We start from the raw sequence: 15,626 nt of genomic DNA, 5'->3' as shown, positions 1-15,626 counted from the left end.
TTGGGTTGGTTGTTTTATTTGTGGTGTGGCTTGCAAAGCCTGCCCATTATTCCGCCGATCTTTCGGTTAGTAAACGGACACGCTGCCCCCAGTCTAGGAAGCCTAAATTCATATTGTCAATATATTGTTAAAGTGACATGTGTTCACTTAAATGTGCCTTTCGAAATAAGGTTTAGGAATGAAATATGTGGAATTGTTTTTCTTAAAACTCGAGATTGCACCGTCTGAAAATAAAAAAAAGTCTGACGTGACTTCTGATGTGATAATAGAATCGTAGAAAATGACTCATAATATTTTCTACGATTCTATTATCACATTTCCAAATAGTTTCTTCTAGGTGGGGTCATCTTGGCGCGTGTATACTACAACTTTGGCACTTGCTTTCGGGATTGTATCGGCAACACTATTTTCCATGTCCATGCAAAATAAGACGTACAGCTGATTCATTAATATGATAGGAAATATTCCCAATCACATAGTAAATGCATACAAGGGAACTATATAGCTCAGAACACACAGTTTGAATGCAAAAATCACGCTCTTATCAGTTGATATTGATTCGGATATTGGAGAAGTCACACCGAGAATCGACCGTTCGTTATCGACATACATAGAAATGTGAATTTCTATCAAGTTCATTAGCCAATCAACTGATTATTAGAACGCCAAAATGTGTACATGACTTTCACTCTCGATAGCATAAGTTTCATTTGTAATGTACTTTTCTATATCGGAATAACCGTTGTGATTCATTAATCTTCAAGTGGTACTAATCATTTTGAATGGCAGTGCTGGAGGTGATTAATAAAATGTATATAGAAAAAAAGTTATTACCCCATTGAGTACTTCATGATTATGTCGTGTGGCACAAAATGTACAAATGTTCGACGAATTCAATGTATTGAAGCGTTTCGAGCGTTTTGCTTTCAGTGACTGTATCATTCGCTTACTATCAGCAGCAGTTAGTTTCTAGTCCTTGCTTTTTTATCTAACTTTTCAAATGGGGGCGAAGAAGAGTATATTAACTTCGGAACAACTGGATGAATATGTAGAATTAACCTACCTTACTAGGTGGGAAATTCTGCTAATACTGGAGAAGTTTCTAGGACTGGCACCAGAAGGGATAACAAGAGACCTCCACCAAAGATTCCCACACAATCAAATTATGGACATTTTCCCTCAATTAAAGGTATGGTATGTTTGGGGTGTTTGGTGTCGCTAACTTAAAACTCAGTTAAGAATGTTTCAATGAATTATGAACTATTCAAACGACTTATAGAAGCATTCCGTTTTTACCGTTTTACTTTCTACTGTTACTGTTAAATCACAAGATTTATTCGCCGTAAGTTTATTTATGTTTCAATATTTGACCTGATTCACAATATTTTGTTTGTGTATCGTCTGTTTGATTTGTGATGCGGCTTGAAAGCCTGCGGCAAAGCCCATTATTTCGCTGAAACATTATCTCAGAAAACAGCAGTATGTTTTACGTCCCGAGCACCACCTGGACTGAGCAAAGACGCTTATAGCGCTTGTTTCCACCACATGGCCTCTTGAATTGTGCGGGAAAACCATAGCTCTGCTCTGCTTCATAGAATGACAGCGCAAAGGTTGGCTGCTCTTTAACGATCCACGATATGGCTCTTCCTTGTAACGTAAACAAGTAGCCCGTCGTTGATTTTCGGTTATCTGGATCTACTCCCTAATCGGCATCGCTATAGTCTACTAGCTACGTTGACCCACGTTTGGAATACTTCAGCTGTCCGTCTATTGTCACTTCGAATAGCTAATAATCTTCATTGCGGCTTGTCAATGTTAACGACCTGGACCGGCATTGAACTGGCCAACAATGTAAATGTCCGAGCGAGTCACCTGGGCAACGAAATACAGACATCCGAAACCTTCATTGGAAGGAACATTCTCCATATACTTAACTTCTCTAGGATTCCTTTGTCCCATCGATTTGTCCACTCGTACACTGGAATTTGATACAGAGTGCGCTACATTCATGCCTAAACGTTCGATGATATCCTCTACGTACGATTGCACGATCTACAGCTTTCCTTCTGCTTGACCTCTCGTTATCCGGATACCCAAACAAAACATGGCTTCACCGAGATCCTTCATCTTGAACTGCTGGTACAAATACTTCATCAGTTTTCGTTTTAGATTCCGATCATTGGTGAAGATTAAGAAACCATCAACGAAAATGGTGACAAACATCAGCTAATAAAGGGTGTGTCACATCAAATTGCATCACGGAAAAAACGCTGTAGAAATTCGCCCAGTAGACCGATCCTTTTGAAAATTTTAGACAGTAAAATAAAAACTATTGAACAACTTTTGGCATTTTCTTTTTATTCTTACTTCGAGCCCAAGCCCGTATGCTCGCACCTTCCTCTTTACCCCGTCCATAAGGTTCTGTACAACGTCAGGTTGTAGTTTTTTTTTAACAGAAATCCATTTTCTCTTGAAGTCCGCCTCCGATTTGACAACTTTTGGGTTCTTCCGGAGGGGTTCATTTCCTTTGGCACGAAGGTGACCCCGTTGGCTTCGTACCACTCCAACACGTCCTTTGAATAGTGGCCCGAAGCGAGATCCGGCCAGAAGATGGTCGGGCCCTCGTGCTGCTTCAATAGTGGTAGTAAGCGCTTCTGTAGGCACTCCTTAAGGTAAACCTGCCCGTTTACCGTGCCGGTCATCACGAAGGGGGCGCTTCGCTTCCCGCAAGAGCAGATCGCTTGCCACACCATGTACTTTTTGGCAAACTTGGATAGCTTCTGCTTGCGAATCTCTTCCGGAACGTTGAATTTGTCCTCTGCGGAGAAGAACAACAGGCCCGGCAGCTGACGAAAGTCCGCTTTGACGTAGGTTTCGTCGTCCATTACCAGGCAATGCGGCTTCGTCAGCGTTTCGGTGTACAGCTTCCGGGCTCGCGTCTTCCCCACCATGTTTTGCCTTTCGTCGCGGTTAGGAGCCTTCTGAACCTTGTATGTACGCAGGCCCTCCCGCTGCTTGGTCCGCTGGACGAATGAACTTGACAAATTCAGCTTATTGGCGACATCCCGGACCGAACTTCTCGGATCACGTCTAAACTGCTTAACTACGCGCTTATGATCTTTTTCACTAACGGAGCAACCATTTTTGTCGTTCTTCACCTTCCGGTCGATGGTTAGGTTCTCGAAGTATCGTTTTAGTACTCTGCTGACCGTGGATTGGACGATTCCCAGCATCTTACCGATGTCCCGATGTGACAACTCCGGATTCTCGAAATGAGTGCGCAGGATTAATTCACGACGCTCTTTTTCGTTCGACGACATTTTTCCAAATTTACGAAAAATTGACAGTGAAGCATGGCCAACGTGATCTATACACTCTTATCTGATTATAAGCGAAAGCTGAAGATATAATTCCTAAAAATTAAATTTCTACAGCGTTTTTTCCGTGATGCAATTTGATGTGACACACCCTTTACCCACGTATCATCCAGTACAAACAAAGATCTACTGAAGAACAACCAGTTCAAACTTCTGAAGAACGCTACCCTGCTGCGAGCTCCATACTTGGCTCGACTGGTTCAAGTCAAAGAGTGCTTTCTTCAATCGGCACACCATTCCATTTCGTTGGTTGATTCCCATACATTCCATCTTGCGAAAATGCCGCTACGGCGTCCATCTAATCGATGTCCAGATCGAATCCGACTGTCAGCGCCATAAGATGACGGATCATCGCATACCGTTCCACGGGAGAGTGCATCTCGTCGTAATCCAGACCTGTTTTCTGCGACGAGACAAGCTTTGTACCGTTGAATGGTTCCATTATGTTCGTGCTTAGTTTTGAACACCTAACTAACACCTAAATAACTTGCTTCAATTCAGCTGGCCTATCGAGATGCGAGGGTAGCGCTTGTTCAACTGCATTTGCAACCTCTTCAATTTCCTCATCATCATTACGGAGGGTATTGTCAGCATTCTCATCGTCCAAAATTAGATCAACGACAGTGTCTTGTGGAATCCGCCGTGCTGCGTGATACAAAAAAAATCTTCATGTCGTAGCTCCATGCGTTTCCCCCAAAGGGTTGCTAAGCGGCCTTTTTTTTGTAGGTTGGGTAGAAAATCATGAGCATAAAAATCATAACCAAAAATTAAAAATAAAGTGCTTCGTACGATCTTGCTGCAGTATTTTAATCGCAAATCGCAAAATAACATCTAAGAACTGTCCAAACATTGGCTACATGCCATCGCAAATGCTGAACATATTTGCATCAATATTGACTTCAAACAATAAACAATGCGTGAGCCCTAGGTACATCGGTACATCGGTACATCGACACACTATCTTGCGCTTTGTGTCTCAGCTCTCCCTTTGAATTTCCGGAGGGCTTCCAACGTTGGTTCTTCCACTAGAGAATGTACACGCCTGCCTTACTGGCATCATCCACAAACGTAATGAAATAGCGATTTCCTACAAGCGATGGCACATCCACGCATCCGCATAGTTCGAAATTCACCAGCTCTAGCAGTTCTTCTGCTCCTGAGTCACTGAAAGGAAATGAAAATTGTGTCTGTTTCGTTCTTCTTCGTTAATTCATTGACCATTCCTTTGGGTTTCTTCAAACTGCCCACATTTGAATGGCCGTGGCGTCTGTACCATATTTAACGCTGATGACCAAAAACGATTTTTTCGACCAGCTAATGGGTTACAGACCACCTTTCCCTACACCGGTAATGTCGAGCTCTCCGCTTGCATTCCTGGCTTCGAATTAATTCGCCGTGAACCCTACGTTGTTTCCACCACGTAGGTCACATCCATGGTGGTCCCATGGCCGAGTGGATAGCGTCACACCTAACATACCGGGGGTTCGGGTTCGATTCCCGTTCTGGTCGGGGGAATTTTTCGTCAAGAGATTTCCGTGAACTTGAACTGTGCTCACGCGTATTCTAGAGCTTGCCACTCAGAATGCATTCAAGGCGTTTTATTTGGCATAGAAATCTCAACTAAGGCGTCGTGCACAAATAACGTAACGCTAAAAATCCGGATTTTGGACCGTACGTAACGCAATTTCCTATCTCTAATGCACAGAAAGTAACGCAACTTCGACCCACCTCCCCCCCCCCCCCCCCCCTTATCACGTTACATATTTTGTGCATGACGCCTAAGTACTAATAAAAATGACGCAATTAATGCTTCGTTTAGACGGCGAAGTTCCTCTAGGAACGTGAGTGCCATTTAAGAAGAAGGAAGTGACATCCAAATGGAATCCCTATTGAATTGACAGCCCCTGTCGAAGCAGTTCCTGAGGCTTCCAGCCCCATGATCATGGGCTCGTACTACCCAGGAAGACTCATCAGCGAAAGCTTCGCTTGTGGCTCGTGGTCATTTCGTCATCCACATACTCTTCAATAGTAGTACAGTTGATCAGCCGAACCGACGAAAACCTTCCACAGTTTACGAACTCCGATTCACATGTTGATAAAGCCACGCACTGCTGCCACTTCGCCTTCCACGAAATGACTCCTCTTATCTTCTTGAACACATAGCCAATCGTCATTTTCAGGATCTCCTCCCCAATCCACATCGTTATAACCGGTGAGCTGGTTTTCCGGTCTTCCTTCCAGGATTCATAGAGAACGGACTCACCAAGTTGACTACAAACGCTATGTCCGGTCTTGTAGATGTATACAGCTGTTGCTGCTGTTGCAGCAACGATCCGACTGCCCCCTTAAACGGGACCTTCATCATCTCTTCTACTTTCTCTTAGGTATTGGGACAAATTGATCTGTCAAGCTTCATATCAGGCGTTTCAACAGGTTTAAAATTCTTCATGTCGAATCTCTTGAGAATCTCGTCTATATTAGAGGTGGGCAAAATGGTTCATTTCAGTGAGCGGCTCAGAGGGGCTCGTTCATTGAAACTATCCGGCACATTTGAGCGGCTTTTTTACGATTTTTATAAAGTGGTACCTGCTCAAATCTGCCTTATTCAAGCTGAGTAGGTTGCGTGTTATTCTGTTACAAGGTGTGATGAATAGTTTGAATTGCCTTGGTGTTGATAGAGCCCTCTAATTGGCTTCAACCATCGATATTTCCCAGGTTTTGAGCTCAGATTTCATGCATGATGTAGATAATAAAGGGTGTGTCACATCAAATTGCATCACGGAAAAAACGCTGTAGAAATTCGCCCAGTAGACCGATCCTTTTGAAAATTTTAGATAGTAAAATAAAAACTATTAAACTCTTTTTATTCATACTTCGAGCCCAAGCCCGTATGCTCGCACCTTCCTCTTTACCCCGTCCATAAGGTTCTGTACAACGTCAGGTTGTAGTTTTTTTTGAACAGAAATTCATTTTCTCTTGAAGTCCGCCTCCGATTTGACAACTTTTGGGTTCTTCCGGAGGGCCTTCCCAATAATCCTCTATTGGGCGAAGCTCCGGCACGTTGGGCGGGTTCATTTCCTTTGGCACGAAGGTGACCCCGTTGGCTTCGTACCACTCCAACACGTCCTTTGAATAGTGGCACGAAGCGAGATCCGGCCAGAAGATGGTCGGGCCCTCGTGCTGCTTCAATAGTGGTAGTAAGCACTTCTGTAGGCACTCCTTAAGATAAACCTGCCCGTTTACCGTGCCGGTCATCACGAAGGGGGCTCCGCTTTCCACAAGAGCAGATCGCTTGCCACACCATGTACTTTTTGGCAAACTTGGATATTTTCTGCTTGCGAATCTCCTCCGGAACGCTGAATTTGTCCTCTGCGGAGAAGAACAACAGGCCCGGCAGCTGACGAAAGTCCGCTTCGACGTAGGTTTCGTCGTCCATTACCAGGCAATGCGGCTTCGTCAGCATTTCGGTGTACAGCTTCCGGGCTCGCGTCTTCCCCACCATGTTTTGCCTTTCGTCGCGGTTAGGAGCCTTCTGAACCTTGTATGTACGCAGGCCCTCCCGCTGCTTGGTCCGCTGGACGAATGAACTTGACAAATTCAGCTTATTGGCGACATCCCGGACCGAACTTCTCGGATCACGTCTAAACTGCTTAACTACGCGCTTGTGATCTTTTTCACTGACGGAGCATCCATTTTTGCCGTTCTTCACTTTCCGGTCGATGGTTAGGTTCTCGAAGTATCGTTTTAGTACTCTGCTGACCGTGGATTGGACGATTCCCAGCATCTTACCGATGTCCCGATGTGACAACTCCGGATTCTCGAAATGAGTGCACAGGATTAATTCACGACGCTCTTTTTCGTTCGACGACATTTTTCCAAATTTACGAAAAATTGACAGTGAAGCATGGCCAACGTGATCTCTACACTCTTATCTGATTATAAGCGAAAGCTGAAGATATAATTCCTAAAAATTAAATTTCTACAGCGTTTTTTCCGTGATGCAATTTGATGTGACACACCCTTTACACAAAATGGCTCAGGCCAGACGAATTTAGTTGCAGATCCTAACCTCGCTAAGAGATCGGTTTTTTTCATTACCTTCTATACCGCAGTGACCAGGCACCCGGTATAGATTTGTTTCGTTAGTAGCAGTTAGTTATTTCAGGGATAGAATACATTCCCTAACTAGCTTTGACTGACTTGTGTATACTTTTACTGCATTAAGAGCTGCTTGACTATCTGAGAAGATACAGATATTGGCATACCTGTATTTTCTAGCCAAACAAATATTTGTACATGTTAGAATAGCTTGTATTTCTGCTTGAAAAACGGTAGACCACTGTCCCATTAGAATTGACATGTCGATTCCTGGTCCAGTAATCCCAGCTCCCGTAGATTTACCAATTTTAGATCCATCGGTATAAAACACGAGTGATCCTGGACGAGTTTTGAGACCACCTTCTTTCCATTCGTTGCGATTGAATTCAATCACTTTGAAGAGAACACTGAAGTTAGTATTTGTTTCCATCCAGTCTTCATTCATGCTTACTATAGTGTTCAGTTTAAAATATTTCAGGATTTGTACATGCCCTGTGAGATATCCTTCTAGAAAACGTTTTATACGTTTCGGCCTAAGAGCACCTTTTTCCGCTTCAAGTTGCACATATTTGTGCAAGGGTATAAAGTATAAAAGAGTATCTGGGGTTTTGGAGGGTGTGCTGGGCATTGCTCCAGTTATTGATAAGCATGCCAAACGTTGTAGCTTATCGAGTTTTCTCTGAGCTGATATTTGTGCAGTTTTAGGCCACCACACTAGCGAAGCATATGTTAGGTTGGGTCTCACAATTGCAGAGTAAATCAAGTGAATCATTTTCGGTTTTAGTACCCACTTTTTCCCGAATATACTACTACAAGCCCAGAATGCAGTCTGGACTTTAGATAAATATTTGGTTCGTTTTGAAAGGTCAAATTGTACACCTCCCAATCTAAGAGGTGGAATCTTAAACTTTCTTTTTCTGGTAAATGGAATAATGACTGTTTTTGAAGGATTCACACTAAGTCCTTCCAAGACACACCATTTGAGTGTATAGTTAAGGGCTGTTTGCATTCTATTGGAAATAGTATACTCACATTTACCCCTCACTCAGATGGTTATGTCATCAGCAAAACCAATGACTTCGTATCCTAAATTAGCTAGGTTATTAAGAAGATCGTCGACAACTAAAGACCACAACAGAGGAGACAGAACTCCTCCTTGAGGGCAACCTCTAGTTGGTTTCGTTGTTAGAGTAGATCCTCCTAATTTAGCTGTTATGAGTCGGTTGGTTATAGATTGGTCGGGTAGATGCACATGTCAGAATTACATTTTTTCATAGCTTTGTTTATAGAGTTGTGTGATGCATTGTCAAACGCTCCCTTAATATCAAGAAAAGCTGTGCGATTTCCTTAGCATGAAAAGACTTCTCTATTTTTGAAATTAACGTGTGAAGCGCTGTTTCAGTTGATTTATTTCTTGGTAGGTAAATTGAAATTTGTTCGATGGTCTACTGTTCAAATATGATGATTTTATGTGGAGATCAATGATCTTTTCCATCATATTTAAGATGACAGGTGTTATACTAATTGGTCTATACGCTTTGGGAGTCGTCCTGTCACGTTTATCAGCCTTGGGAATTATTATAACCCGGACTTCTCGCCATTTAATAGGAATGTAGCATACTAGCTCTCAACATCTTCGTCAGAAGAGGGACAGTGATATCCTTGCCTTTTGTAACAGCACTGGATAAATCCCATCTGATCCTGGAGATTTAAAGGACTGTAAGGAATCAACTGCCCACTCAACCCTTGACTTCGTAAAGACCGCCCTGGCCATTTCATTAGCTCTATTCTCGTCTTTGATTGGAAAAGGTTGAGCTGCTTGAAGACCTGTGCGTGTCCGGAAGTCAATTGGATTGAGCCTGGGAAGTGTGTTTCCATCATGATACTAAGTATTTCCTGGGAGTTGGTTGTATATTGACCGTTTCCTTTTTTTCAGACTACCTAGTCCGTTGGTGTGATCCTTAGAAAGGGTTTTATGAAGTCTCGCTACAACAGGTATCCTTTCTATTTGTTCACAGATGCACTTCCAATCCCTTCTCTTAGATTTACGGATTTCGTTGTTATATTCCGTTAGACAGTTTTTGTAATCTGTCCAATCAGAGGTGATTTGCTTTGTTGAAGAGTTTTCTAGACAATTTTCTAAGCCTTTCAAGTTTTTTGTTCCACCAATTAACACTATTATTTTATCATAATTTTTTATACCAACCGATTATGATGATAGGGGGTCTCCGTAGCCACATTGGTTGCGCGTTCGCTTAGTAAGCGATCGATCGTGAGTTCAAAACTCAGGGCCCTCATTGACCATCTTTGTGTTGTTACAGAATAACTACGTCCACGCAACAATCACCAGCTATGGAGATCGATCCACGGTCGAAATAAGATCGATTCATCCATACAACTGCTCTACTCTGCAAGACACATCGGGCTGCTGTTCTATTAATAACTCAATAATGATCATATCAACTGTCTCCGCTGTCCGATGGTTTTACTGGATAATGGAAGAACAGAAAGAATACTCTTACGCCTAAATGGCTACTGTGTAAATGTACCATATGCAATGATATAGAAGAAATTCTCTTACGCTGAAAAATGGCAACTGTGTAATGTGCTAATTATAGATATGATACACATGTGACATGTACACGATTAAAATTCGGCTCTGTTACAGCTAATATGCTAATGAGCCAGAAATAAACAAATGAGATATAAAAAAAACGATTATGCTTTGCTTCGTACACCAGGCAAACTTCAGACAACAGTCTTTCACCGCGAACGACAAGGAGCTGAATGATAAACTCTAGCAAACCTTGTCAATCGAGGGTACAGCTTGGAGTTCAATGACCACCAAACGTAAGGAACGTGATTGCGATCGATTCGAAATGTTTTCGCATAACAGTCGATTTCGTCAGCAATGGGTTTTTTTCCTGAACGTCAGCGTCGCGTTTCATTTGCCACTTCCTTGAAACTGTCACAAAAGGTGTCGTGGGCTTCGTGTGTAAGGTTCAATTCAGTTTCTTCTCTTTTGCTTCGTTTAATTTGATTTGTGGTGAAGTAAGTGTTCCCTCTCTCAGATTATCATCCCTGACAGTGATGTTATGTAATCTTGAATGAAAATAATAATTGATGAATGAAAATAATTTATCTGTTCAATATTCTTTGCTGAAAACTTGATACTCTATCAAAGCATATTCATTCTACACAGAAAATTCAATCATAGTTCATTAGTTTCATGTAAAAATGTGTTTATTACTCCCTAAAATGTAATCCTTTATTTGTTTCATGAACCGAATATCCGACCATTCGGCCTCGAAGCTTGCCGGATATCCGGTATCCGGTATCCGGCCAAAGTACTATCCGTTCCATCACTAATATCCATCGCCATCGTCATCCAGAAATTCACATTTCGTTGCCGTGAAGAGAACATCCGAACCATTCTTACAAGTTTTGCTGATTGATAACGAATTAGTTGCCAGATCAGGAAAAAGAACCATGTTTTGAACCTCGGTTATTCCTTCTACGCGTCTTTTGCCGTTTCGAGATTCTTCACAAGGCTGTAGTCATTCTTCTCCAAGCTAAGGCAAATTGCAGCTAATGCCCGATCATTCATAGCAGGATCAATCCACGTCCGCGCAGCTTCTCCATGTTTGATAGGTTCACAGGTTTTCCAATAGCACGTACAACAACTCCGGACCACAGGCCATCACCACCTGCGCCACTTTTGAGGCCCTTGTACTCTCACTCATATTGACTGCTAATGACCGTGTTCTGGACCGTGTTACCTCTTGGAATCATCACTTCGAAATTAATCTTGATCTTCTCGTATGACTTCTCGGAACTTTCAGACTTTGTCCAGTCTGGGCACATAACCACTTGTGAGTGTAAAAAACACTTGCGTTCTGGTCAAAGTCAGAACAAAGAATGAAAATTACTACATCTGTCTACCCAAGTAAATAACGATTACTGCTATTAGCAGTGAACCACTAAAGAGATTAATCTCCAAACTATTTCTCTATTTTCTGGAATCAAAAAAATAAAGCCTATGAATACTTCAAGACCAGTCGACCAATTTGAATGACTTTTCTGGAACAGCTGTTTCTCGAAAACCCGTCACCCATATTATTCTTTATTTGGTTCATTGGAAAATCCATCATTAGAAAATTTAATTCATGTAATCTAAACACATAATTTTGAGTTCCTAAATGTCCACTATTGTTAAAAACTTATTTAACACCTCCAGTTTCGATAAAAGTAAGTTCCATTGCAGTACAATCCCTTCCATGATCGGCTATTTCACGTATTTTCTTCTGCACACGACACTCAGTGTTCTTTCGAAGACATTTTGGACATGTTCAGTGTGATGTCAAAAAGTTGTCCCCATGACGTAAAAGCAGCGTGGGCCTTTCGTGTATTTGACTTGGACAACGATGACATGATTACAAAGGAGGACATCGTCAACACCTGCGATCGACTAACGAATAACTACCAGCTACAGCAGGACGAGATGGAAAATATTGCAGATGTGGTATGTAATTGACATAGATCGATAGTGGTTAAATAATTTAACGTATTCGAATGCCGTAGATAATCATGGAAATGGATCTTCAGAACAACGGCAGTCTTGGTCAGTTTGAGTTCATCAAAGCTATTTCGAAGGTGCCAGAATTCCATAATTCTTTCTCATTCCGGCCGTAAATCTTCAACCATGTTTAAACTAGAGTGAATTTGTTTTTTTATAATCCTGTATTGTCAATACAATTGTTTCAAATACTACATCACTGTTGGACTTATTGGTATTCTAATATGTTCGTTTTCATTCTTCCTCAATTTGTGTGTCTTATCGTTTTGTGCCTTAAAGACTTTTCATTTACATTACAATGACTAATGTCGCTTACTTATCGCTATAATGGAAGTCTGGTGGATTACTGTTACATTACTTACTTTAGATGTAGTCGCAAATAAATATAGGCGCTTCTAATCTAACAGTTGCATACTTTGTCGTTTTTGCTGCCCAAATGTAATCGCTTGGGAAATCATACACATTATACATACTTTAGTTTCGTTTGGTTTTACCTTAAAACTGTAAACACTATGAGAACATTCTTTAACAACAAAAGACGAGCATAGCAAAAATTGCGTGAAACATAATAAGCATGAATAGAGAGTTGCGCCACAAGTTCAAGTATCGTTGATGATGTAGCTTGCCGTTTTATGTATTTCTGTAGCACGATTGGTTTATCGTCATGTTGATATTTTGGAGCATGTAGTGTAGAACAGAATTGCTGCATACAATCTGTCATGGCGAGGAACTGTTTTATTTTTACCAGTAACGTTCCATTTGCGAATTTCGTATAGCTGGATCTGAGATCTACAAAAAACCACATGTATTTTGGATCAATTTTCCCATATTATCATAATATACAAACCTTATTCATCAGTGATTCAAAATCCATACCATTTCGTCATATATCGCGAAATAGAATGCTGACATAAAACACGCTTTCAGAAGGGCTGGACATAGTCCTTTGTACAGTCCGACGAAACCCTCCTGTTTTACTATGGTATACATACAGTTGAACATATTATCACATACAAAATGTCGCCCATACGTTTGCCGACTTTTCGCGAAACCCTGAATCTGCAGACGCTTTTTAGCCAGGTCCAATGGATACACAAGTAGTTTTGTGCACAATCCTGCTAGTCCTCCACAAATAAATAATTCGATCGCTGGGAGAGTTTCATTTGCACTTATATTAAAATACTGACGAAACATACTTCCAAAAATATTGTAAAACATAAATTGACCGCCTGTTAGCGGAGCTATTTGCAACACACTAGGGCTCAAACCTCGATACATTCCTTTGACTCCTTCCTGTATGTAGATCATTCTCAATCCTTGCACGGAATTTTTATATCCTCGATTGGTGTCTTGCGAGATAAGCCTTGTCCGAACCACATCTAACGGAAGTGTTATCACAGTTGCTACGGTACCACTTAGAGCTCCGCAAATGAAATTTCGCGCGTTCTGGTGATTCTCGAATGTTTTAAGCTTTTTAAGGAGATGGTTACAATGCTCATAGGAGGAAAACTGACAAACACCGTAAATTATCGAAAGCACCTGCGCTGGATTGTGTCCCTTCCAGAAGGCTCGCAAACCTTCTTCCTTGTAGACTAATCTCGTCGATTGCGTAATGGTACGATACTTCGATGTCATATGATCCTCACTGAGTGGCTCTACTTGCAATTGGAAGCGAATCTTCAGTACATCCAACGGTTGACATATAAACCGGGTGATACAGCCAGCAAATCCACCGGCAATTCCCGTGCTATAAGACTTGTCGTCTGAATCACGATCCATTGTACGCTGTTCCCAAAAGAAGAACGAATCTTTTCAGTGTCACGGATGTCAATTGCTCTAGTAGAAAGACACTCCAGGATTTTTCGTTCGGTTTTCACGTTATATCACAACCTTCTCTGTTGGTATTGTTTCGTTTGAGATCAATAGCTGCGAACAGTGGATGTTCGGTTGATTTGCGACAATGCAAACGCTCTTTATACTTCTTGACTATACGTACGTTATTTTTGAATACTACTTTGTTATCGACAAGCAAGTTATTGTCAATCTTCCCGCACTATTGTGGTATCCTTCCAACATATGCATGATTCCATCGAAACTTTTTCGTATTTTGACCACTTACAAGGCGATAGAATAGCCCTTTTCTTTATTGTAAACTAGAAACAAAGGTTATATTCACTAATTTCTTATGACAAACATGTTTTATTAGATGCAGTAATGAGAATCTAAATCAGTATTTCTTATAACAGTTGTAACTTACCTATTACGTGAACTTATACGTTTATATAAATCAGATAGAACTTGAAGTGCGCATGGTTTGTTTTGACTAGCAATTTTGAAAGTGGGTACCGAAGGAAAATACCAACAAACTACAGCTGACCAACACATCAAGATATCACCAGAAGTGTTTTCATTCATGTGTTTTTATCTTTATATGACAGATGAAAAACAGATTGAGGAACGAATGAAAGTGCAACAAAACTGTCACAGAAGCCTCTCTGTTTGTTGCAGGGGTACGACTAAAACGTCAAATCCCTCATATTGCCAGTGTACCCAATATTGCTGCGGTTTACTGACATTTTGGTTCAATCAATTACTGTTGTTTACAACTCGGTCCGGTTATATAGTCGAATAGTGGCTAACTTTAAACTCCATGTTAAATGTGAACACCTCCATGTGAAACCGAAATATGAAAATCGCTCATGCAGTTAGAATAAAGCAGCGCATTTTTCGATTTCAATCCTCGTAAATGATATGTTGATAAACAAATGACGCCATATTGATTTTGATTTAGGGTAGCCTATATTCAATTGATGTCTAACCCCTGGTTTATTGTTGTACTGAAAACAACATGCATTGACTCTATGCGGATTTTCCCAACAGATGGCGACAGACATACATACTCATTTGGCCGTTGCATAAATTTATACCCTCGATGGATTACATCTTCTGAGGGTCCTGTACTGAATATGTTATTCTGCACCTAAAGTGAGACACTCACTTTATTCTGAAGTTCTTCATTTCTTGAATACACCATGGCATCAACGGAAGATTCGGCTTCGAAATTCCGATTGGCGATCTAACGAAAATCGTGAACGATCGGTGAGACATCTGGATTCTGTTTTTGAACTAAGAAAATGATGAAAAGGTAAAATCATGGACAGACATACAGCTGTACTAGCATTGTACGTGTACAGCGTTGTACAGGTACCATCGTACCATGACAGACATACTTTGGTTGTACCAAGCAAGACGGGTCTATGGTACTAGGTGAGGCCGTTTCGTCACTAAATTGGTTAGGGGAGCGGTATATGAAAACAGTACGAAAGAAAGCAGAAGGGGAATTATTTGCTTGTAGCGTGAAAGAGACAGACTGATCACGAGCGAGCTTCGGCCCTAGCGTATTGTGCGTGAAAGAGACAGACTGATCAGGAACGAGCTTTGGCACTAGCGTATTGTGTTTTGTTTACAAACAAAACACAGTAGACTTCCAAGATGGCTGAAGAGTGGTTTTAGCAAGTTGGCCCACCTTAGGATATACTTCTACGCGCCTTGCATAGCGGTCCACACCAACATAT

The 15,626-nt window shown here is 41.4% G+C and overlaps 2 protein-coding genes across 3 annotated transcripts; one reads left to right on the top strand and one right to left on the bottom strand.

Moving 5' to 3' along the window:
• The first annotated feature begins 925 nt into the window (after positions 1 to 925).
• LOC129769655 (calcium and integrin-binding family member 2-like) lies at positions 926 to 12,299 on the top strand. Of its 2 annotated transcripts, none has more exons than XM_055772041.1 (3): positions 926 to 1,189; positions 11,797 to 11,997; positions 12,057 to 12,299. In XM_055772041.1, the coding sequence occupies exons 1-3, from the start codon at positions 1,001 to 1,003 to the stop codon at positions 12,165 to 12,167; spliced, it is 501 nt and encodes a 166-aa protein (XP_055628016.1). In that variant the 5' UTR covers positions 926 to 1,000; the 3' UTR covers positions 12,168 to 12,299. The 2 variants fall into 2 exon arrangements, with proteins under 2 accessions (XP_055628016.1, XP_055628015.1); XM_055772040.1 differs by having other exon boundaries at positions 932 to 1,189; positions 11,740 to 11,997.
• Positions 12,188 to 14,539, bottom strand: LOC129769654 (mitochondrial thiamine pyrophosphate carrier-like). Its single transcript, XM_055772039.1, has 4 exons — positions 14,309 to 14,539; positions 14,048 to 14,204; positions 12,899 to 13,977; positions 12,188 to 12,840 (listed from the first exon to the last, which is right to left on the bottom strand). The coding sequence occupies exon 3, from the start codon at positions 13,828 to 13,830 to the stop codon at positions 12,907 to 12,909; it is 924 nt and encodes a 307-aa protein (XP_055628014.1). The 5' UTR covers positions 13,831 to 13,977; positions 14,048 to 14,204; positions 14,309 to 14,539; the 3' UTR covers positions 12,188 to 12,840; positions 12,899 to 12,906.
• Positions 14,540 to 15,626: the final 1,087 nt, after the last annotated feature.

The sequence above is a fragment of the Toxorhynchites rutilus genome, chromosome 2 (assembly GCF_029784135.1).
Source record: "Toxorhynchites rutilus septentrionalis strain SRP chromosome 2, ASM2978413v1, whole genome shotgun sequence".
Taxonomy (NCBI): domain Eukaryota; kingdom Metazoa; phylum Arthropoda; class Insecta; order Diptera; family Culicidae; genus Toxorhynchites; species Toxorhynchites rutilus.
This window is presented reverse-complemented; position numbering and strand designations above follow the sequence as displayed.

Bases quoted from the DNA above. Each gene is read 5' to 3' on its own strand.
- LOC129769655 (XM_055772040.1), top strand. From the start codon at position 1,001: ATGGGGGCGAAGAAGAGTATATTAACTTCGGAACAACTGGATGAATAT. The intron at 1,190-11,739 runs GTATGGTATGTT...GTTCCATTGCAG, and splicing joins ACATTTTCCCTCAATTAAAG to TACAATCCCTTCCATGATCG. The intron at 11,998-12,056 runs GTATGTAATTGA...CGAATGCCGTAG, and splicing joins TGGAAAATATTGCAGATGTG to ATAATCATGGAAATGGATCT.
- LOC129769654 (XM_055772039.1), bottom strand. From the start codon at position 13,830: ATGGATCGTGATTCAGACGACAAGTCTTATAGCACGGGAATTGCCGGT.